Raw genomic sequence first — 23267 nt, 5'->3', positions numbered from 1 at the left:
AATGCTCAGGTGTAATATCTTGTGTGTTTACAGAGATATATATTTCATATGATAATGTGTATGGTCAGAAATCATGAGTAAGTTGTGATTTGTGTTTTTTAGACACATTTTTCGCTAGCACAACTCCTTAGATGGCTGGACATTTTCCTGTCCTCAGATGTGGAAGCACACAGATGACTTCAATTGTGGGGTGTTGGTATGCACGGTATGTTTAAACAGTTTTTTTTTTGTTGTATTTTGGTAATATTGCAAAAACCTACTAAGTTGTAGCTTTTTAACAGTTGGCTGAGATAGATGTTAAGGAAACAAGAATGTCACCTGAGGTACTTCAACTTGGACAGCTGTGTCATCTTTGAATATATCACGCATCATGTCTGGTAAAAGATATTTCACCTGAGGTATGCAGTGATGGCTTTTATTTTATAGCCATTATATTTCCTTTGACAAACTGTGTCTTCAACCATCCAAAAAGAGGAAAACAAACTGAATATTCTGGAAGTCACTGCCTTACAAAAGGCATTTATCTTATCAATTAATTGGTTTTCCATTATTTCTAATGGGGAAAATTCGATCACAATTCGAACTTTTTAGGATTCGATCCGGGGTACTGAAGGGATTAAATTCGAGGTCTGAGGTACCACTGTGTGTGTGTGTGTGTGTATGTGTATATATATATATATATATATAAACTGGACAGGTCAAAGCTCATTTGCTTTAGAGGTCATGGTTCCAGAAGTAAGGTTATGTCTTTATGTATTGGTTTTTATTACTGAAATCTAAACCAGATGAAAATGGTGGACGTATCCTGTAATTACGCTAAATGCACGGTAACTTTTACGACGATAATTTAATAGTTACGACCTGGAACTATCATGGCAACTTTGAGTGTAACACGTTTAAACCACAGTATGTTAACCTATGCTCGAATTCTGAAAAGGGATTAATATTTGTTTTGTAACCAAGTCCATGTTAACTTTATGATCGCTCAGAAAATGTTGAATGCTAAGGCGCCAAAGAACAAATATTGTGCACGAGTATATTTGCACTTTATTCTTAAACACTGGGTAAGCAATATAAGGAAATCATGGGTGGATACACTGTACAATGTATTGGTGGTTGTCAGTCAGTTTAGGGAAATTAATGTGGAATAGGTCACTATAAAATAAAAGATCCACTCCCGACGCACGTTATATAGGGTACGATATAAGTGCAGCTTCACTAAGCACATCAAACTGCAGTCTGCCCAGGTGAACACACAGTTCTCAGTCAATTATCTTCATTGTGGGAAGGTATGAAAGAACTTCTAAACTACCACGGAAGATTGTGCTTTTATCCTGAAGGATCACTTTGTTGACATCAAGACCCGTTGCAAAATGCCGCCAGTACGCGGAGCTTTATATGGTTGTCTGTGGAGGTAAAGATGTAAGGTCGACGGGCTGAAATATTAACGTGTGAATTATTGCCGTCTTTTTATGTTCGCATTCGCGTGCATTGCCTAACATTGCCAGTCTGCAGGCGTGAAACGATCTGCTTCTAGACGAAAGGACGCTTCGGCCATGACGGCCTTCCATAAGCTCCGCCCCCGATGACGTATTTTCCCCGTCTACGTTGCAGTGAGGTTGTTAACATAACATATGTTCTAGAACCCGGGCAGACGATTCTCATTTCCTTTTAGTAGTTCCTGGAGGAAGCAGCAAGTGATAGCGATGGCCAGTTTATTTCGCTATTTCCAGCCGCGCCATTTGCTCTGCGCAACCGGAGTGGTGCTTGCGGCAGCCGGTACAGCGTACCTTGTACGGCGACTCAGTAAAAGGGTGGAGCTACAGGAAGGTACCTTGATACTTATAGTCTATATGTGTAATATACAGTGGTACCTCGGTTCTCGAACTTAATCCGTTCAGGACTCCGGATCGAATCCTAAAAAGTTCGAGTTCTGATCGAATTTTTCCCATAAGAAATAATGGAAATGCCCCGATCGTCCGCACGTACCTTCCGTGTGCCACGCCCCCTCGTTAACCTCGTGTGGGATCCCCATGTGATCAGCTGTTTCTGATTGTTGTCATTAGTCCTCTGTGTTAAGTTCGCTTTTCAGTTTGTTTCCCCAGTCCGGTCATTGGGTGCGTTCGACTGGCTTACAGCGCTGGCTTAAGCAACGCATTCTGATCCTGACGCAATGCATTACGGTTAGATGCATTGCGACCTCTCACCCGGCTGCACAAACTGGAACCGCCTCCGTGACGACACACCTTTGCCCTTATTGGCTGAAGAGTTTAGTTACACGCATGACGTTTGTATCTCAGGCAGTTCCAATGCGTAATCTGCTATTTCTCCCGAATATCACGTAAAGCTGTGTGAACTGGTTTTCAGTTAATTTACCTGGTAAAATAAAGTTTAAATAAATGACATAAATGCTCTAATAATACACGTAAGTTAGTGGTTTATTTATTGTTTGTTACTGTAATGTTGCGCTGCTTTATTTGGTTAATCGTCCAGTCTGTGAAGAAGGCATTCAAGTAAGAATTGCATTGTAGTATGACTCATTTCCTGGCATGTACAATTTATATTCACGTTCACGGTTCGACTTCTGATATTCAGATCAAGTTCTAGGTCAAACTGGTTTGTTCGACTTTCAAGAAATTCGAATTTTAGTGATTTCGAGAACTGAGGTACTACTGTATATACAGTACATTTCGCAGTAGATTAAAAAAAAAAACACATTTTTACACACGTATGCCCTATACCCTTGAAAGAGTAATAAATAATATGTCCACAGATCAACACTTAAAACAATAATAATTTGTTTTGATTAAATATATGTTTAGTAACATATCACTTACACTTAACAATGGCAGTGCCCAGGGAACCAGAGGAGCCGACCAAACCTTGCACATCGCCCAGCCCTGCCGGACACACAGCGGAGCCGCCAAGGTTGAACAAGCCACGTAAGTGTCCCCACCACTCCCATCCAAAGGCCTTTCTCATGTTATTTCCCAGGTTTCCCATTTTTATGTAATGTAAGAGATGCTGGTCCGGACCAATAAGTAGATAAGTAAGCTATCCAATGGATGGATGGATAAATTCTTTGATCATCTTTAGTTATTCTGGTAGTAATTGTTGATCTTCAGATTTATGAATATCAAACAGGAAAGTAATTACTTCCCTTTTTTTCTTGCTAAAGCCTTTCCCTGGTTCGGAATGGACATTGGTGGGACCCTTGCGAAACTAGTCTACTTCGAACCAAAGGACATCACAACAGAGGAGGAACAGGAAGAAACGGAAAACCTTAGAAACATCCGCTCCTGTTTGACCTCTAATGTGGCTTATGGCTCTACCGGCATCCGGGATGTCCACCTGGAAATGAAGGGTCTGGAGCTGTGTGGCCGAATGGGGAACCTGCATTTCATTCGTTTCCCCACCCAAGACCTCCCTGCCTTTCTGCGAATGACCCGTGACAAGCAGTTCTCCAGGCTCCATAAAACACTCTGTGCCACGGGTGGTGGGGCCTACAAGTTTGAGGCTGATTTCCAAACGGTGAGTTCAGCTGATGTTTCTGACTCAGATTTTTACAATGTAATGCGATTCACTTTGTCTTTGAAAAGGGGAAATTTCCAGAGGAAATCACAAATCCTATTATCAGTTTTGTTTTCCCTGTAACCCCTTCAGATTGCTGGTCTACAGCTCATGAAACTGGATGAGTTGGATTGTGTCATCCGTGGGGCCCTGTACATGAACTCCAGTGGACCCTCCGAGTGTTTCTACTTGGAAAATCCAACTCATCCAGAGCAGTGCTTCCTCAAACCTTACCCACTGGAGAACCCTTACCCATTCCTTCTTGTCAACATCGGGTCTGGGGTCAGCATTCTCGCAGTCCATTCCAGAGATAATTTCAAACGTGTCTCTGGAACAAGGTGAGCTAGGCTCTGATGATAATTTTTATATCTTCTAAAGCTAACATTGATATAACAGTTTGATTAATGTCTGGCTTTCAGTCTCGGTGGAGGGACTTTCCATGGGCTGTGCTGTCTGCTGACGGGTTGCTCCACGTTTGAGGAAGCACTGGAGATGGCCTCACGTGGGGAGAGCACACAAGTAGATAAACTTGTGCGGGACATATATGGGGGCGACTATGAGAGGTTTGGTCTCCCAGGCTGGATTGTGGCCTCCAGGTAGGATGTGGTCATATAATATAGTGTAAGTCAGCCTAGAATGACCTGCAACCCCGGCCCTGATACAAGGCTTAAAATTGTGCTCAAGCAATGTAATACTGTAAGAAGTCACAAGAGCAAGGAAGGATGCCTGGAGGTGCTGGGTGCTGAGTAATCTGAAAAGCAGCTGTCGTTCAGTAACCCTCAGTCATATTTAAACCTAGAGGTATTAGCAATAACCTGCATGATACCTGATGCTGCAGGATTAACCAAGACATGACAGAGAAGAAAAAAATAGGGTTTATTTATTGCTGTGTACTCTTTGTTTCAGTTTTGGAAACATGATTTATAAAGAGCAGCGCGATTCAGTGTCCAAAGAAGACCTGGCCAGGGCAGCATTAGTTACCGTCACGAATAACATCGGCTCCATCAGCAGGATGTGTGCCTTGAATGAGGTAAGCCTTTGTCACAGCTTACACACTAGGGTGGGGTGAAAAAATCTAAATTTCCAATAGCAATTTCCTATAGTGCGGAAAAGTTGTCACTGGACCTCGTTATTAAACGTGCGAAATATCTTTGAAATAGGTTAATACTTTCAGGCTCTGCAACGCGATCGAAGTTTTCACCTGTCACATCAATGCGCAGATCCACGCTATGTATCATCCATATAACGCAATGTAAATTGTTACAATTTAATACAAGAACCTAACAATCAGTCAGTGACAATGAATAAGTGGGGAACGATTCATTCAGAAATGTGGAGCATGCTTACACTGACATACTGGCAATATACACTGTCCATTATCTATACCATCCATCTATCAATAATTTATACCGCTTTATCCATCTGGGTCTTACCAAAAATATTGGGACGCCACTCCAAATCATTGAATTTGGGTGTCCCAATATTTTTGGTAATATAGTGTATCTAACCATTTTGACTGTCATGCTTAATACTTTTCATTTTGGTGGCACTGAGGAACAATTTTACATTGCGTTATGATATGGATGATACGTAACATGGATCTGTGCATGACAGGTGATTAATCGTAATGCACGTAGAGCCGCAGAGCGACGTTATGTATGTGTATGGCTGATACCCAGTAAAAATCTGCGTTACCTGAACGTTGGTATTTTGTAGTGATTATCACCTGAAAATATTAACCTTCAAAATTTCTAAAAAATTTTGCACGTTTCATAATGAGGTCCAGTGACAACTTTTCCGCACTATTGGAAATTGCTATTGGAAATTTAGATTTTTTCACCGCACCCTATTACACACACCGTGCCTGTGTACTCTGTTCACATATGATTCACATACGTGATACAGAGTGGGATGAACCGCATTACTAAAGAAATTTCCCACTATGTAGAGCAAAACCATACCTCCAGAACAAAGACTTCTGGCTTATCCCTACTAAACAGCCCTGCTCTCTGTTTTGTTAAGATATTAAAAATTTCTTACTGTGTTTTTGTGTCTAGCAAGTCTCATAATGCAGTTTCTCTGTAATGTCTCCCATGATGTAAAACCCAATTTCCAGTAGTAGTAAAAGCCTTTCCTTCATGCTGTTCAGTGACCACTGGGGCAAGAAGTATATTTTTGTTTTAAAAGGGGGAATTTGTTTAAAACTGCTTGCTAGCTGCTTTCTTTATTCTCTGAAGAACATCGAGAGAGTGGTGTTCGTGGGCAACTTCCTGAGGGGTAACATGCTGTCCATGAAGCTGCTGGCCTACTCTATGGAGTACTGGTCTGCTGGACGATTGAAAGCACTGTTTCTTCAGCATGAGGTATGAGTCATTTTAACCTCAAGCCTCCCTTAATGTTTTGTAGTAGCCAGAGGTGGAAATTTCAGGTCCAGAAAGTAAAAATTCAGACCTGGATTTTGTTTCAACCAACCAATTGTGTATGAAGAGTCAATGTCACAGAGTACTCAGCTGGTTGGTTGAAACAAAATCATGGTCTGGATTTATACTTTCTGGATCTGAAATTTCCACCTTTGGTAATAGCTAATGAATGTTAATGGCCGCTAGCTTATGAACTTTTTGTATATGCTGCTAAAGAATCAGCCATTTTGTTGATGCACAGTTTTTCATTTCGTTGTTCATGTTTTTTTTCCTCATTAAGCAGTTATTTGCTTGGAGCACCACATAATGAATGTATACTGTTTATAATGTGTATAATGGTTTTTATTTTTTTACAGGGCTACTTTGGAGCTGTTGGGTCACTTCTGGAGCTGTTAAAATCCTCCTAAGCCCAGAAGTATAAATGACCAGAGTGATATTCTACCGCCCTCCTGTACATCTGCAACTCCATCTTTGCCATGTGGCCAGGTAGTGTATTCTAGTGTCTAATTCAGTTACTGTGTATTCTGTTTTTATTTTTGTCTTCTAAGTTTTTCTTTCTAACGTAGGTCCATCCATCCATCCATTAACTTCCGCTTATCCGGAGTTCGGGTCACGGGGGTAGCAGCTTCAGGAGAGATACCCAGACCTCCCTCTCCCTCTAAGGCGTTCCCAGGCCAACCGAGAGATATAATTCCTCCAGCATGTCCTGGGTCTGCCCCGGGGCCTGTAGGACATGCACGGAAAACCTCTCCGGGTAGCCGCCCAGGAGGCATCCGCACCAGATGTCCAAACCACCTCAACTGGCTCCTTTCGACGTGGCGTGACGTGGTCTCGGACTTAGAGGTGCTAATCCTCATCCCCGCCGGTGTGACCTCACCAAACTCCTCCCACGCCCGGCTACCAGGCGCTGGCAAACGGGCCCCTCCCCCATGCCGGGCTCCAGGGTGGGGCCCCGGTGACCCTAGTCTGGGCAAGGGAAACGAGACCTTGATAGAATTCTTTGTCATAAGGGTTTTTTTGGATTGCTCTTTGTCTGGCCCCTCCCCTGGGTCCTTTTTGCCTTGGGAGACCCTACCAGGGGCTATTGCCCCCGACAACATAGCCCCCAGGGTCACTGAGGCACGCAGACCCCTCCCCCATGATAAGGTGGCAATCCAAGGAGGAACGTAGGTAATGGAGAAAAAGAGAAACAGACCCAAGAAGTTATTTCATAATAAAAACCTTTAAAAATATTTATGAGAGTGTGTTTTACCACTTTTCTAAATGTTTAGTGTCAATAGTAAATTCCATGGTGTGCAAAAAGCTAAAAGCACATGCATTTACACATAGTAGTAATTTGAATTATTTGTTTCTGAATCTATGTTTTTTTTCTATTATAGAAATTACAGCATGGAAATAATTGCACTGTGTTGTGAATAAATGTAATGAAAATTTCTGTTTAAATCAGTACCATGATCGTCCTGTTACATGGAAACTACATGAAATACTATTTTAAAATCAAGCAAGGCCTAAACTGAAAGTCAAAACTGCTGGAGAGCCAACAGGGTCATGCAGATTGGGACTGGAGTGGTGCCGAGGTGTTGACAAGCATAGTGGATAAAAATGGCATGTATGGCAGTACCAGCAGCCATAGTTTCAGTGTGTAATATGTTAAGTTGTGGATAGGCTAAGTTGAAGTAATAGGTATCCAGTTCAGATGTGAAGACTGAGCCTGATTCAGTATCCCAAACATAGGCCGGTAAACCATTCCATAATATAGGGGCCCTGTAGCATGATGCTTTGCCACCAAATGTCACATTATTTATATGTGGAACAACAAGAAAGGATGTTGTTTGACTTTGCAAAACGTCAGGGTTTGCCGGTCTCTGGATCTTGGTTCCAGCACCCTCAGCTGTATCGTCAGACTGGGTACCCCTATACTGGTGGTGCAGTGAAGGAGATTGATCACATCCTTGTGGGCAGACACTAGAGGTTCCTACAGAACTGCAGGGTCTACAGAAGTAGCCAGTTGATGAATTCTGAGGACAAACCTGTTGCTACTGAGAGGGTTCAGCTTAGGTCCAGTAGGCTACCACGTACTAGGAGAATGAGGCTGGAACTGGCCAGACTCTGAGATTAGGCTGCTTCTAATGAGTTTGCATGCAGCTTGTCTGAGGAAATTACAGACTTTGGTGTGGCTGCTGAAGCTCACGTTATGTGGGAGATCTTTCGCGATAAGATCCTGAAGGTTGTGGAGGGTTGTGTTGGTGTTGCCAGTATTTCTAGAAGGAGGTGCTTTATCTCTCAGGGCACCGTGGATATTATATAGAGGAGTCGCAACACGCAGCTTGATGGCAACTCTGGTTTTTACTGGGAACTCAGATGGACAGCTGTGAGGGCACTGAGGGCAGATAAGGAGGCGTTTGGTAGACGAATCTGTTCGCAAGTGACACACCATCTGTGATCTGAGAATCCATGTCCTGCTTACAAAGGAATCGAAGCATTATGCAGATCCAAATCTGTTCCTCAGTGAGTCACAGTCAGAGTCATTTATTTAGACTTTTTTTATACAGCATCACTTCATCCAACACCACTGAAAAGAATTATTGACTAGTAATACCAATGTCAAAAAACAAAACCGTCACACACCAGCATGTTTTATTCTATACGGACACTTTGCTACTCAGTGGTGCTTTATATTTTATGTTTCATGCAGAGATAAATGTTGTTAGTAGATCTTCTTTAATAACTAATTAATACTGTATTAATTAATCAAATCATACATCACTTTTTCCTGTTAGATATTTTTTATTTCTTTTTTGTATGATGTTAGACTGTTTACTTACTAGTTGTAACTAAAATAAAAATATTCTTGCAATTCTGAATGCTTTTCAAACTTGTTGCATTAATTAAATAACTATTAAGTATCTCATGGGGTGGCATGGTGGTGCAGCAGTTAGCACTGTTGCCTCATACCTCTGGGACCCGGTTTGAGTCTCCGCCTGGGTTACATGCGTGTGGAGTTTGCATGTCCTCCCCATGTTGTCATGGAGTTTCCTCCAGGTACTCCGGTTTCCCCCCACAAGACAAACTGAAGTTAATTGGAGTTACTGAGTTGCCCTAAACGTACATTTAACGTACCCTATTAGAGCTGGACTCACTTGGCTTCACAATCTCTAGTTTAATGTGGTAGATCATATTATTACATTATGTCACACAAATTCATACATTATCTAACTATATGTTGAGGTCAGTGGAGAACTTCTTGTACATGAACCCACACATGTACAGAGCCCCATGCAGCTTTTTACAACCAGCATAGGTCTAAACCCTCTCCTCTGAATGACTTTCGCTCTACACCAAAATCAAAACGAAGTTCTTCACCAAGATCAATTTTCCAATGAGCTTAGAAAAGGATGACGTCCTGCTCTTTCCCGTCTATCTCCACGGTGTGGAATGTTGGCTTTTTTTCCTGGAATGATTAATTAGCCGTCCAAAAGTTTGCTTCTTGGGGTGGCACTCACATTGAGGTGCGTGTGCATCAATGCACATGTGATTGTTTTTACTGTCATATACCCAGTCTGCTCCTCAGTTGTAGCCTGGTGGATCTGCCAGCCCTCTGTGGCTGTGATTACCCGCCCATGGTAGTTACAGACCAGCTCACCAGCCTGGAAATGCCGGGTCGTGCAGACGCTCTTGCCCTTCCCCACAATGTCCGCCACCACCAGTCCCTTCCACATTTGTGTGGTGATGAGCTTCTGGATGCGCCTCGAGTCCATCGCCGTCTTGACAGATCCGGTGGGCTTCCAGTCTTTTAGGATCCTGGCAGCGCTGGGGACGTTGCTCTTCCAACCCTGCTTCTTTATCCAAGCATTGACCCTCGACTCTGTGGGTTCCTGTCTGCCAAAGTGTGCTGTCAAAAGCAAATGAAATTGGTTGGTTAGTCAAGAAGACCATGTGAATCGTGTACATAGGATAGTTTCTCAGTAAAAAGGTCATTAATTAGTGTCAATAACAATACTCAACAGAGGACATGCTTCACGCGCAGTTTCATCTGGGCCTTCAGCCAGCGCTCGTAAAGCTGCCTCTGGAACTGGCCTGACGTCTGTGAACGAACGGTCCTGTCTGGCACGTCTCCATCCAGGGTCACCGGATGAGTCTGCAGAAGCCGGTCATATGCTGCCTGGACGTCGGTCCCTTGATTTGATCCGGGGGCAGCACTCCGCACAGCGCCACGGGTAGCACGGATGGTTCCCTCTTCTGCAGAGGAGGCACTGAAATACAAACAGTTTAAGATTAGTGTTCAGTTATGAGGGCTTTGATTGTGTGTGTTGAAAGTCCGACAGCAAACATAAATCATGCTTACCTTAAGTCACCTGCCAGCTTGCTCAGCAGCTTACTGGCTGCCACCACATCTTGAGCCGTCGCAGCAGAGTGACTGAGATAATCAGCCACTAAAGTCTTTTCAGAGTCTATCATGTTCTTGCTGGCTGTCCCAAACACTCGTCTGGCTGGTCACTGGGTCCAGCTGGTATCTAAAGTGCAAAATTAACATGGCCTTTATTAATACTTCTCACATGATGCCTGATAACGTGTATTCAGAACATATTGTGGGGGAAATGCATCTCGATGATTAGCTTACCTTTGGTGCAGCCGGTGGAGGTCGTTTGATGCATTGTATATCGGCTTCCCTGAGGTGGAGACAAAGAACCTCTCATCTCGCCCCGGCTGATTGGTGCTTCTTTTGCTCCAATTGGAGGCCAGGAGCTGCGGACGCACGTGACTGAAGTAGGTCTGAAACCACTGTCGACAGAGGAAAAACATGAACAAGGATTTAATTTTGAAAAGGTGCTGTTTGGCTCGGGCAGGAAATATGAAATAAGTCTGGACCAATTTGAACAACTTACCTTCTCCTCCTCAGAGGATAGGGCAAACGCAGCCACTCGTCGTGTGGACGATCTGTGCTCCTTTACCCCAATGACCGTGTAGCCCGACTCCTCTCTGGTCCTCTTCATCCACTCCTGGACCTGCAGAAAACAAAGACGTCACACTGGTTAATAAGGGTAATGGCAAAAGTGACAGTGACAGACAAAGAAGAGTACAGTACTTACAGTCATGTGCTCCACCACGCCTCGTTGCTGGAGATGCTTCAGGATGACAATGGCCTCCAGGTAGTAGAGCAGGAGGCAGCACTCTTTCAGCTCCAGGGGTGTTTCTTCTGGATAAACCTTACCGACGATCACCAAGAAGTCGTGCTTGGCAGCCCTCAGCACGGCCCAGCAATCTTCTGGATTCAGAGGGTGGTTCTCTGTCAGAATGGCATGTCTATAGAAAAATCAATTATTCTCAATCCTGATTTATACAGTCCACATTTTAAAATGCGCGTAACACGCAGGAGACTATGGGCAGAATTTATAAGCAAATCACAATGTCAAATGAAAAATATAACAATTGAACTTACCCAGAGTGCGAATTACCCCTCCATAATTGGGGCTTACTGCCTTCATAACACTTCTATGACCATTATGGTCTGCTACCGCGTCAATACGAATAGCCGCCACCAGGATCTGTGTTACTAACATGTATGCAACACACGGTCATGGTCTGGACATGCGACACAATGAGAATCAATACAGAAGATCTCATTGTCCTTATCCCTGTCCAAAAGAACTTGGATTTGATAACTCCCAGGAATTATCCTAGGAGACGTATACTAGTAAAAGTAATAAGCCTATACATTTACAAACAGCCTGGTCTGGTCCAGCAGTCTGGTGTTATTCCTGCCCTCTCAGTCCCCCCAGCTCCAACAGCCTTCAGAAATAAATATTTGCCTATCGGGCTAATATCTGTATTGATGATATAGTAGTTCTTAAAGTACAGCCTAATTTATAACTCACCTCTTGGTTCTGCGCTCTGTTCTCATCCTGCCATCTCCCTGCTGCCTGCACACTGTCCTGATCCTGCCATCTCCCTTCTCCTGTGCCTCTCCTGCCTTCTGCTGACCACCACTTTCCTTAATTCATACACATTAAGTTTGCAAAACTGCGCCTATACTTTTAGTGTAATGTTCTGTAGCTACTTACTCTTCTTTTACCACCAAAAACATGTCTGATGTCTCCATCTTTCCTTGTCCTCATAGTGTGTCTGTGAATAAAATCTAATCTATGTTTAACAAAACAGTATCTGGGCTATCAGATGAAGCTTCTAAAAATGTCTATAAATATGAAATTGTGGAATGCAGAATCAATACCACTAAAATTCAAATAATAGGGCTTATTATTTGCTAGCTAGTTTCTTTTACGTTGGCCCTATAGGTTTCACTTACAGTATAGTAATGTTTTTTCAGAGCATAACGTTAGACCTTGTTATGCGTTACCATTAGCCTAATAACAAACCACACAGGCTAAGTGGTGAATTAATTTCAGAAAGGGACAATTTATTCGTGATAAAATGAGAATGAAAACATAGGGAGTTCATCTCCTTGGAAAATAACCATGATCGATTTTACCTCAACAAATAGGCCTGGTTTAAATAGAGAACTTAGCTCATCTTGCTAGTTAACGTAACTAAAGTTGACTGTACCGGTGTTCTGTCGAGTTGAGCTACTTTGTCGAGGTAAGCTATGGTTAGGGCTATCGATTAGCACTACGGTAGTTTACCTCGACAAAGTAGCTCAACTCGACAGAACACCGGCCTCAGAAGGACAATGGTAAGTAATTCAACTTATAAAGATGTCAGCTTGCATTAGTAGATGAAACACTTAAACGAATAAATGAAGGTTGTAAAAACACATTTTCAACAGGATAGACTTCTGTTGGCTACTTACATTTACCAACACACGACAAACAGTACCATGACAGACAAAAACAATGAACAGGTCACTCAATGAGAATGAATGACGCAACCGATTGGCTGCTTCTAGAGCCGAGGTGGGTAAAATAGTACGGTCCACATTAGGGGTGTCTGAAATAGTTTTACATAAACTTTTCCTACCAGGTGAGATTATCTTTTTTTTTTTTACAACAAAAGAAAAATGTTAAGACCCCCCCCCCCCAAACTGCTATTTTTGTCTGTTTGGGGAGGTCTGGGATTTGATCGGGGGGCACAGTACCTCCTGTAATTCGAACCATAAACAAGACCCTGAGATACTTAAACTCTTCCACTTGGTGGAGGACCCCATCTCCGACCCGGAGAGACCATTCTACCCTTTACTGTGGTAGAAAAATTATAAATCAAGCACTTAGAATAAAAGTCTGGACGTCTTAGTTTGGTGAGTAAAGAAAATCTCTTTTATTTCAGCAAGTTCAGCAAAGTGCTCCCATCACACTCTGGCCCTTGGTACCAAGTCACCCCCGGCACACAGAGCAACCAGTAGATAAACCATAACTCCCAGGACTTCTAAGTCCTGATTGGTCATGAAACATCAACAAACTAAGCTGAAACGTATAACAAACACAACTCTCCCGCTCCATTGGTTCACCTTGGTAGCAAGGTAAAGTTCACCCATTGTACGGAACTTACTGGAGACAGCCTCGGCTTCTAGACTCTACTTGAGATATGTATATAGATATGAATTATATGACATTGAATCACTGTTAATGTTTGGGTGTTCCATTGATTAATGATTAACACATTGACGTATTGTCCCTGAATCGCTGAAAATACATGGTTAACATATGATTAGTATGATTAACATAAGTATGATTAACATGATGCGATCATTTGTGTAACATATTATATATTGACTACTACAACTACTTTAATAAGCTATAACTCTTTGTGCACCAGTTGGGGCGGCTTCGAGTCTCTTCCTGCAAGTGGTTTCTCCCCCTCTTTGCTCATACATGGTTAACATATGATTAGTATGATTAACATAAGTATGATTAACATGATGCGATCATTTTTGTAACATATTATATATTGACTACTACAACTACTTTAATAAGCTATAACTCTTTGTGCACCAGTTGGGGCGGCTTCGAGTCTCTTCCTGCAAGTGGTTTCTCCCCCCCTTTGCTCCACTGTCTGCCTCTCCAAGGTCCGAGCTTCTGTGGAGCCAACAGCAGGCAGCTGTCACAAAGCGAGGTCACACAGTATTCAAAATAATCTCTTCTGGCCTAAGGCCAAAGACATAACAGACCCAATATGCCTCCCCTCCCGGGCCTACTAATGTCCAATTTTACTTCCACATTACGAGAGCCCAACCTTCACTGGGAACACGTCAGACTTATTACCAGCAATGCGGACCAAGCATCTGCTCCATTCAAACAGGGACCGAATCGTCCACCATAGTGGACCATGAACCACATACTCCTAAAGCACCTCCCACAGGGCACCTCGGGGAACCCGGTCGTAAGCCTTTTCCACGTCCACAAAACACATGTAGACTGGACAGGCAAACTCCCATTTGCCTCTCCTGGAGCCGACACCTTATCGTGGTGGAGGGCTTTGCGTGTTCCAGTGATCCCAGGAGCTAAGTTGCCTGGGGTTTTATGCCCCTGGTAGGGTCACCCAAGGCAAACAGGTCCTGGGTGAGGAACCAGACGAAGTGCGGCTCACAAGATCCCTAATGATGAGAAAATTATTGGATCCACGGCTTCCCTTGCCTGGACGCGGGCCACCGGCCCCCCCCCCCCTGGAGCCAGGCCTGGGGGTGGGGCTTGATGGCGAGCGTCTGGTGGCCAGGCCTGCACCCATTGGGCCTGGTCGGGCACAGCCTGAACAAGGCACGTGGGCTCACCACCTGTAGGAGGGGCCATAGGGGTCGGGTGCGATGTGAGTTGGGCAGTGGCCAGAGGCGGGGACCTCGATGGTCTGATCCTCGGCTGCAGAAGCTAGCTCTAGGAACATGGAATGTCACCTCTCTGACAAGGAAGGAGCCTGAGCTGGTGCGCGAGGTTGTGAAGTTGCACAGAAGTCCAGTAACAGAACACCACTCGGGTTCAGATCAGGGAGGCCGTTCCTCCCAATCACCCCTTTCCAGGCCACACTGTCATTGCCCACGTGAGCATTGAAGTCCCCCAGCAAAACGATGGAATTCCCTCGTGGCACGCTAACCAGCACACCACTGCGGGAGTCCAAGAAAGCCGGGTACTCTGAACTGTCATTCGGCGCATAAGCGCAGATGACAGTCAGAGACCTATCCCCGACCCGAAGGCGCAGGGAGACAGCCCTCTCGTTCACCGGGGTTAACTCCGTTGTTAATGCACCCAGCTGTGGGGCCACCAGTAGCCCCACCCCCGCCCAGTGCCGCTCACCCGCAACTCCAGAAGAAAAGAGCGTCCAGCCCCTCTCCTGGAGATTGGTTCCAGAACCCACGCTATGCGTTGAGGTGCGCCCGACTATATCTAGTCGGTGTCTCTCAACCTCACGTACAAGCTCAGGCTCCTTCCCCACCAAAGAGGTGACATTCCATGTCCCGAAAGCCAGTTTTGTCCGCCGGGGATCGGACCGCCACGGTCATTGTAAATATTTCAGATTTTTTACATTTAACTGTTGTAAAATGTTCCTAAAATTTTGGTGTATTGCTCTTCATCCAATGGGACTTCCAAAATAAGTCGTTAATACATTTATTTGATTCATTCTGCTGTTTGTAACCTGCTGTTTACGTGATCTCAGCCTAATTGTTGTGTTCCCAGACTATTGGGGGATGGATAGCCCTGCATGTGCATCGCAGAGAGGTGCGATAACATCTGAGGAATGCTGCTCACGTCTGCGCCATCTCTCTATCAGAAAGTTTATGTTTAACTTGCAATAATTTTGTTTCTATGTGTGGGGATCTGAAGGGACTGGCAGGAGTAGTCACATGGTACTGGTAATTACACCATATTGGTAACCACATGATCTACCAGGAATGTATAAAAGGCCGCCAAGGTAGAATCTCATCCTCTTGCTACTGGGTTACTGCTGGACATGGGGTGGGTTTGTCTTCCCTGTGGGTAAGGAAAGGGGGAGAGGGTTGTGAGAATTTGAATGTTTATGTGTGATTTTAATTTTACCAGGGTGATTACTAGCAGCGTGTAACTCTTCATGGAGGACACAGAGGTGACTGTTTGGAGTTTTATCATTTGAAGTTATCTCCAATGAGCTGCTGGGCTACAGACATTGAGGCTCTGGTAACTTGGGTTATATTGGGGGATTTAGCAAGGTCTGTGTTTCTTTGTTGATTATGTTTCTTTGTATCTGTAGCATTGGAACGCATCTTCTTGGTCTTACTGTGCTGAGAGGGCATTAAGCATTCCTGCAAAGGACCAGACCAGCCACTGTTTTATGGTTATTGAACAGGGTTTTTTTGGGTTTCTTTTATTAGTTGCCCTGGTTGCTGCTATGGGCTAAGCTGTAAGGTAGTAACGCAGCATTGTATATTGGGTGGTGGATACCGGTTGCTCCCCTCCCCCTGTGTTTGTATCTGAGATCTGTCTGTACAGGGCCAGATCCGCACGGGCTTTTGCTCTTCGCTGTTGGGCGCCACACTGAGGGGGCACTGTATTAGTGGATGTCTGAAGTCTCACGTTGAGCCGCATATTGCAGTGGTATTTGTTGTGTGTAGTGCTTGTTGTGTTGCATGTTGTGTGGTGTTGGGTTTTGTCTTTTTGTCACTAGGCTTCCTGAGCTGAGAGCTGCGCGTGCTGATCTGACCTTATTATCTGGAGGAGAGTCCGCTGGCCACCCCTAGCAGCATTTTTATTTGTTTAATGATTTTAGTTCTGTGTAATAAAGTGGATTGGGTTTTAATTTCCTATGCCTCTTTGTTATTGCCCCTTTGCGGGGAGGGTTCAAACCTAGCCACATTGCAGGCATGAACAGTAGGGGTTCCTCCTGCCCTTATTAGGAGGTGGCGTAGTCAGAGTAGTGTGGGCATCCGGTGCTTGGGGTACCACATATGGAAACCACCTAAATTTAATTAGCCAAAAAGTATGAAGAAATGTTTTGACACTATTCAATGAATGAGAACGAGAATTGATTGTCAGGGTGGGACAGATTTGAAGCTAGTCCAATCAGACGCAGTATCTATAGCTTGTGCTTTTTGTATGTGCGCATGATTGGACATTGTTGATCTAACCGCCTTCAAGCCCGTAAGTCATGTTTCTGTCTGTCTAAGGGAAACCGCACAGTTCTGTCTGTAAATCCTTATGCCATATTGTCTTTGCTAGGCAGTATTACAGTAATGTGTAATACCATAGTGTTTGGGGTAAATATGTGTTTTTGAAGCATTGGAGGATGTAAATCTATTCTAATAGACCCTGAAAATAAAGTTTTCAACAGTGAAAATGAGCATAACAATGGACTTTTAAGCATAATGTAGGGCTGGACGATTTATCGATTTCAAATCGGAATCGCGATTTGAAACAACGCGATTAGCAAGTCGCAAAAATTGCGATTTAGGATATACATTATACAGCATGTCGGACCCAGGGTTTAAAACTGCTGTGAGAATAGTTTTACAAATTCATGCTGTGCTCCCTGTGTGACTCAGTCATTCTCACCAATCACAGGCGCCATGCTTCTCGCGTGCCGTTCATGCTCACCAATCAGAAGTGGCCCAAGAAGGCGTATAGGCCCACAAACAGCGAACACGTGAAACCCAAGGAAAATGTTACTTTCGCGGTGCGGAGAAAGTGAATTGCCTTTCTATTTCATGGTCCGAGATTGTTTCAGAAAGGTCCTATCATCAATAGAACCGGCGAGCTCCTTTTAAACACCAGCTGCAATATTCTTCAGCGTATCATACCTTTGGTTTTTGTTAATAGGCAATAGCATTAGTATACCGCTAACCCATCAAAACAATGAGACAGTCAGGAGTCGGTGACCTCCAAAAAAGCCATAAAACCCACAATACAGTCGTGTTTATGTCATATGTTTTTGTGCTTATTAAATTTAAGTGTTTCCAACACAATAGTAAAACAAAAGTCTACCTTTAGCATAAATACTAAAAGAATAGATCGCTTTAATCGCTATTGCAGTTGGGTATGGGCACGCGGTCTTATTTAGAAAACATGCAAAAAGAGACGCGAATAATGTTTAATTATATTTAATTAATTGTATTTGTCCGAATAATAAAGCAAAGGAATGATGAGCTGCTTCAGTCGAAAACTGCATTTCACTTCTCATTTAAAATAAAATGCAGGGTTGGCAACTTTGGTCAGCTGCATGGAGTGAGATTTTCTGTTCTCTGTTCTGCACACACATTTACATGTATGTAAGTTTTATTACCTTGTAAATAGTCTGTAGAGTTTGCAAACTGCCGTAACGTTTTTGATGTGAGTTGAGCTACTTTGCCGAGGTAAGCTACCGTAGTGCTAATCGATAGCTCTAACCACGTTAGCTCTAACGTTAGTTACGTTAACTAGCAAGATAAGCTAAGTTCTCTATTTAAACCAGGCTTATTTGGTGAGGTAAAATCGATCATGGTCATTTTCCAAGGAGATGAACTCCCTATGTTTTTGTAACCCACATGGTATTTGGAAATTGATTTTATTTTATTTTTATTTTTTTTCTTGGTTCTGTTTTAGTAGGAGTCGGACATGTGTGTTTATATGTAGACATTTTTTATATATGTAACTATGTGTGTACTTTTATATTCTTTAAACAAATTTTGCCATTTTTTTGTCTAGTTGTTTTTTTGAGCTTACCTGGCAATTGCACTTGTTTTAAGTGAAGGAGGCATATTGTTGGTACTATCGCACCAACTCAGAGCAACGTATGCTCCGCGTCATTACGCTCTGCGTAGGTTGGCGAACTGTTTTACAAGTCTCCTTGAGCGAGCGGGGTATAGACAGAGCTGAGTGTTGCTGCCGACATTTGTGGCGCCTATAATATCTCACTATCAAAAATCTGCCTCTCTTGCCAGGTAAGCAGGTGTTATGTCAGATTAGGGGTTTTCTTTGTTTTAAGTATATATGTTAACTTATGTACTCGACCATGTGCACCAGACAGCATGGTGTAATATGATTTTTTTTTTTATTTCTGCATCATTACGCTCTGCGTAGGTTGGTGAACTGTTTTACAAGTCGCCTTGAGCGAGCGGGGTATAGACAGAGCTGAGTGTTGCTGCCGACATTTGTGGCGCCTATAATATCTCGCTATCAAAAATCTGCCTCTCTTGCCAGTCTCCTTTGCCAGGACGAGCGGCCGAGGAAAAACAACTACGTCGCCATTTCGCCGATCCCTTCCCGCCGAAGGACACCAAGAGCGCCAGTCTCCATTTTTTTTTCTCTCTCGGACGGGACAGTGAGCAGCTGGCCAGAATTTTTTTTTTTATATTTCACACTTGGATGCCCAGTGAAGATTATAAATATATATGTATATTTTTGATTTATCGAATACATTTTTTTCTTTGGACTCTATTGAAATAATATACACTTTTATTATTGGTTTATATACTGGGATTTTATGTTAAATTGACTGGCTAGTTGAAATGTTATATAAAATGGCTTTGAAGTAAGGCATATCGTGTCCACATCACATTTCTTTCAAAACCCCAGTGATTGGACTCAGACTATATAACGAGATTGAAGGACCTGGTACCCTACCCCTGTTTTATATATATATTTTGGTTCAATAGAATTAGGGGTTACATTTTCATTCTCATTTTATTTAAAATAAATTGTGCCTTTCTGAAATTAATTCGCCATTTAGCCTTTGTGGTTTGTTATTAGGCTAATGGTAACGCATAAGAAGGTCTAACGTTATGCTTTGAAAAAACATTACAATAAGTGAAACCTATAGGGGCAACGTAAAAAAACTAGCTAGCAAATAATAAGCTCTATTATTTGAATTTTAGTGGTATTGATTTTGCATTCCACAATTTCATATTTATAGACATTTTTAGAAGCTTCATCTGACCAGCCCAGATACTGTTTTGTTAAATATAGATTAGATTTTATTCACAGACACTCTGAGGACAAGGAAAGATGGAGACATCAGACACTTTTTTGGTGGTAAAAGAAGAGTAAGTAGGAAATATTAGTGTTAAGTACGGAAGCGCATTGCATTCACAAAAGAAAAAAAAACACGGGACTTATGTCATAATTATGACTTAATATCTCATAATTATGACATCCTGATCTCATAATTATGAGATATCTCATAATTATGACATCCTGATCTCATAATTATGACTTACTATCTCATAATTATGACATCCTCATCTCATAATTATGACTTACTAACTCATAATTATGACTTACTATCTCATAATTATGACATCCTGATCTCATAATTATGAGATATCTCATAATTATGACATCCTGATCTCATAATTATGACTTACTAACTCATAATTATGACTTAATATCTCATAATTATGACTTATTATCACATATAATTATTGGGGTTAGGTCATTGCTTCTGAGAAGACAGGGACAATGGAGCAAATATTGCCAAATTTAATTTGCTTTTATTTCTTTCTTGGATTGAGACACTGGGAGATATTAATGTCATTGAGTAATTTGGATGATATTATCATTAGTATGTCAACACTGCGCAGGTATCTAAAGTGCTTAGGACTGTTCAGGAGGAAAGCACATTCTGACCTTCTCGAAGTGGCTCTCTTCCTTCAGGAGCAGCTAAACCAATATGGAATGCTTCATGGATACAAAATCATGCATTTGAAATGCATCCAAGCTGGCTTTGTGGTATCTCAGAGAACTATCAGGCACTTGCTTAAAATTCTGGATCCTCGCGGAGTTCACCTGAGGCGCCGAAATCGTCTAAGACGACGTCTTTACTGAAACCCAGGCCCCAACTTTTTGTGGCACCTAGATTCCTACGATAAACTCAAACCATATGGAATATGTATTAATGGCTCAATTGATGGGTTTTCACGCATGATCATATGGCTCCATGCTTACTCCACAAATAGCAATCCGAAAGTTATTGCTGGTTATTTCATTGATGAAGTAGAAAATAGGAAGGGCACTGCTACACGAATCAGGGCAGACTTGGGAACAGAAAACTGTTTAGTCGAACAGATGCAGTTATTTTTAAGAGGTAACCATGATGATGTGTTTTCAGAGAGATGCTACATTACTGGCTCAAGTAATCATAACCAAAGGATTGAACAGTGGTGGGGATTTTTAAGAAAACAGCATACACAGTACTGGATGAATGTCTTCCAAGACTTAAAGGACATGGATTACTTCTCAGGGGACTTCCTTGACAAAAATCTAATACAGTTTACTTGTCTGGAAATAATTGAGGTAAGACTTCTTTATTTTTATTTTAATTAAGAAAACTTCTTGAATACATAACTGTGTTTTATGGGATGGCACTGTGGCTTAGTGGTTAGCACTGTCACTTTGCACTTCCAGGGGTGATGGTTCAATTCCCACCGCAGTTTTGTGTCCATGGAGGTTGCATGTTCTCCCCGTGCTTGGTGGGTTTCCTCCAGGTGCTCTGATTTCTTCCCACAGTCCAAAGACATGCATATTAGGCTAATTGGCATTCCCAAAGTACCTGTAGTGTGTTAATGAGCATGTGAATGTATATATATGTGTGTGTGGCCTGCGATGGATTGGCACCCTGTCCAGGGTGTACCCCATCTGGATAGTCTACAGGCCACCTGTGACCCTGTATACAGGATAAAGCGGTTTAGAAGATGAGTGAGTCAATGAGTAAGTGAGTGAGTGTTTTTATGATTATGTGCGTTTTTCATTGGTTAAAGGCTACTTCGAGTGTTTTGTTTTCAGTCATTACTATTCATACCCATGGTTGCATACTGGAATAGAATAGCTATTGGATGCTTAATCATTCTTGCTGTTCATATTGTCCTTATTTTCTGACGCAATTGTAATGTAAGTAATAAGCACCAACAGTGCAATTCATTTACAAAAATAAATTCCAAGGTTCATCGGAAGCTAAAAGAGGCTTCAATGGTTTTTAAGACAAATGAAGTAGTTGTTCTTTTGTACGTTTCTACAGTATTTCCACTGTTTTGTTGGAATTATTAGTATATTGATCTTATTTGCTTGTTTGCTGAATTATCTCTGTTTTAATGTCTCTTGTCTCTCTGCCTCTCAATTTGTGTGACTTTTCTAATCTCTTAAACAATCCCATTTTTTTCCTCCAGAGGGAGCTGCATGAAGTTGCTTATCTGTGGAACTGCCACAGAATTCGCCCCAGCAGGAATGCAGTTTCTCCAAGTGGACGACCACTAATGATGTACACACTTCCTCGCCTCTTTGGCACTACAGACTACCTGAAGACTGTATCACATCAACAAGTACAGGCTTGTAGAGAGGAATGCCTGCCAAGAGGGCCAAATCCATGTGATGAGACTGTTTTTGACATTTGTTGCCTAGTAATGTCAGAAAACTATCTAAACCCACCCACTACTCCAGAAGAAGCAATTGAACTTTACCTTTTTTTACGAGCCTACCTGCATATTCTTTTAGAGCTTTAACAATAAGTGCCCATACCCATGGGTACCAAAGGCTGCCTGTCCTTTCCCACAAATCCCACTGTGTGCTGACACTGGACCCTTTGGGTTGTGGGATAGGGGCTCTGTGGCTCAGACATGTTTGTTGTGTTGTGGTTGATTAATGTGTGTGTATATATACACTGTATACAGTATATGCAGTGCCAGTCAACAAAGTTTGTACACACCTTCTAATTCAGTGTTTTTAGTGATTTCTTTTCTATATTCTAGAACAATACTGGAGATTTAAAAAATATAAAATAACACATATGGCATTAGGTAATTAAGTAACAACAACAGTCAGTTGTTATTTTAAGACATGAAGGTCAGCTGTTCTGGAACAGTTCTTACAAGAACAGTGTTGTGTCAAGTGTATTTGTAAAACCCATCAAGCTCCATGATGAAACTGGCTCTTATGAAGACCTTCCCAGGAAATCAAGACCAAAACGTTACCTCTGCTGCAGAGGAGAAGTTCATTTAGAGTCACCAGCCTCAGAAATCACCAATTAACAATCAGCACCTCAGAATAGAGCTGTTATGAAGCTTTAAAGAGCAGAAGTAGCAGATACATCTCAATATCAACTGTTCAAAGGAGATTATTGTGTATTTTGCATGCCTTCAGCATTGTTTCCCTTTTTTTTAAGAAATAAAAAATAGGAAAGACCATGGAATTAGAAGCTGTGTCTCAACTGTTGACTGATGTGTGTGTGTGTGTGTGTGTGTACGTATGTGCGTGTATATACAGTATACTGTATATATATACACACCTAAATCATTATACAGTAATGTGTAATAGTACCTATTTTAAGGAGTGTTTTAAAGTGGGATTTTCACCCAGAAAAAAATTTCCTTTTGAAGTATGTTTTATATTAGCTTAATAC

At 42.3% G+C, this 23267-nt stretch overlaps 1 protein-coding gene and 1 long non-coding RNA gene across 2 annotated transcripts; both read left to right on the top strand.

Annotated features, from left to right (window-relative positions):
- Positions 1 to 2894: 2894 nt before the first annotated feature.
- LOC140582934 (pantothenate kinase 2, mitochondrial-like) lies at positions 2895 to 7222 on the top strand. Its single transcript, XM_072707465.1, has 8 exons — positions 2895 to 2942; positions 3179 to 3531; positions 3664 to 3908; positions 3990 to 4166; positions 4477 to 4600; positions 5808 to 5933; positions 6347 to 6476; positions 6557 to 7222. Exons 2-7 carry the CDS (start codon positions 3196 to 3198, stop codon positions 6395 to 6397), a joined length of 1059 nt encoding a protein of 352 aa, XP_072563566.1. The 5' UTR covers positions 2895 to 2942; positions 3179 to 3195; the 3' UTR covers positions 6398 to 6476; positions 6557 to 7222.
- An 11314-nt stretch (positions 7223 to 18536) lies between these two features.
- LOC140583048 (uncharacterized) lies at positions 18537 to 23063 on the top strand. The gene is made up of 3 exons (XR_011985843.1): positions 18537 to 19920; positions 20985 to 21169; positions 22039 to 23063. It is a non-coding gene; the product is annotated as an uncharacterized lncRNA (long non-coding RNA).
- The last annotated feature ends 204 nt before the right edge of the window (positions 23064 to 23267 follow it).

This window comes from Paramormyrops kingsleyae, chromosome 25, assembly GCF_048594095.1.
Source record: "Paramormyrops kingsleyae isolate MSU_618 chromosome 25, PKINGS_0.4, whole genome shotgun sequence".
NCBI classification, from domain to species: Eukaryota; Metazoa; Chordata; class Actinopteri; order Osteoglossiformes; family Mormyridae; genus Paramormyrops; species Paramormyrops kingsleyae.
This window is presented reverse-complemented; position numbering and strand designations above follow the sequence as displayed.

What these genes read in the sequence shown, in the direction of transcription:
- LOC140582934 (XM_072707465.1), top strand. Translation starts at nt 3,196, where the DNA reads ATGGACATTGGTGGGACCCTTGCGAAACTAGTCTACTTCGAACCAAAG. An exon ending in AAACGTGTCTCTGGAACAAG is followed by an intron (nt 3,909 to 3,989) that starts GTGAGCTAGGCT and finishes TCTGGCTTTCAG; the next exon opens with TCTCGGTGGAGGGACTTTCC. An exon ending in GGCTGGATTGTGGCCTCCAG is followed by an intron (nt 4,167 to 4,476) that starts GTAGGATGTGGT and finishes TCTTTGTTTCAG; the next exon opens with TTTTGGAAACATGATTTATA.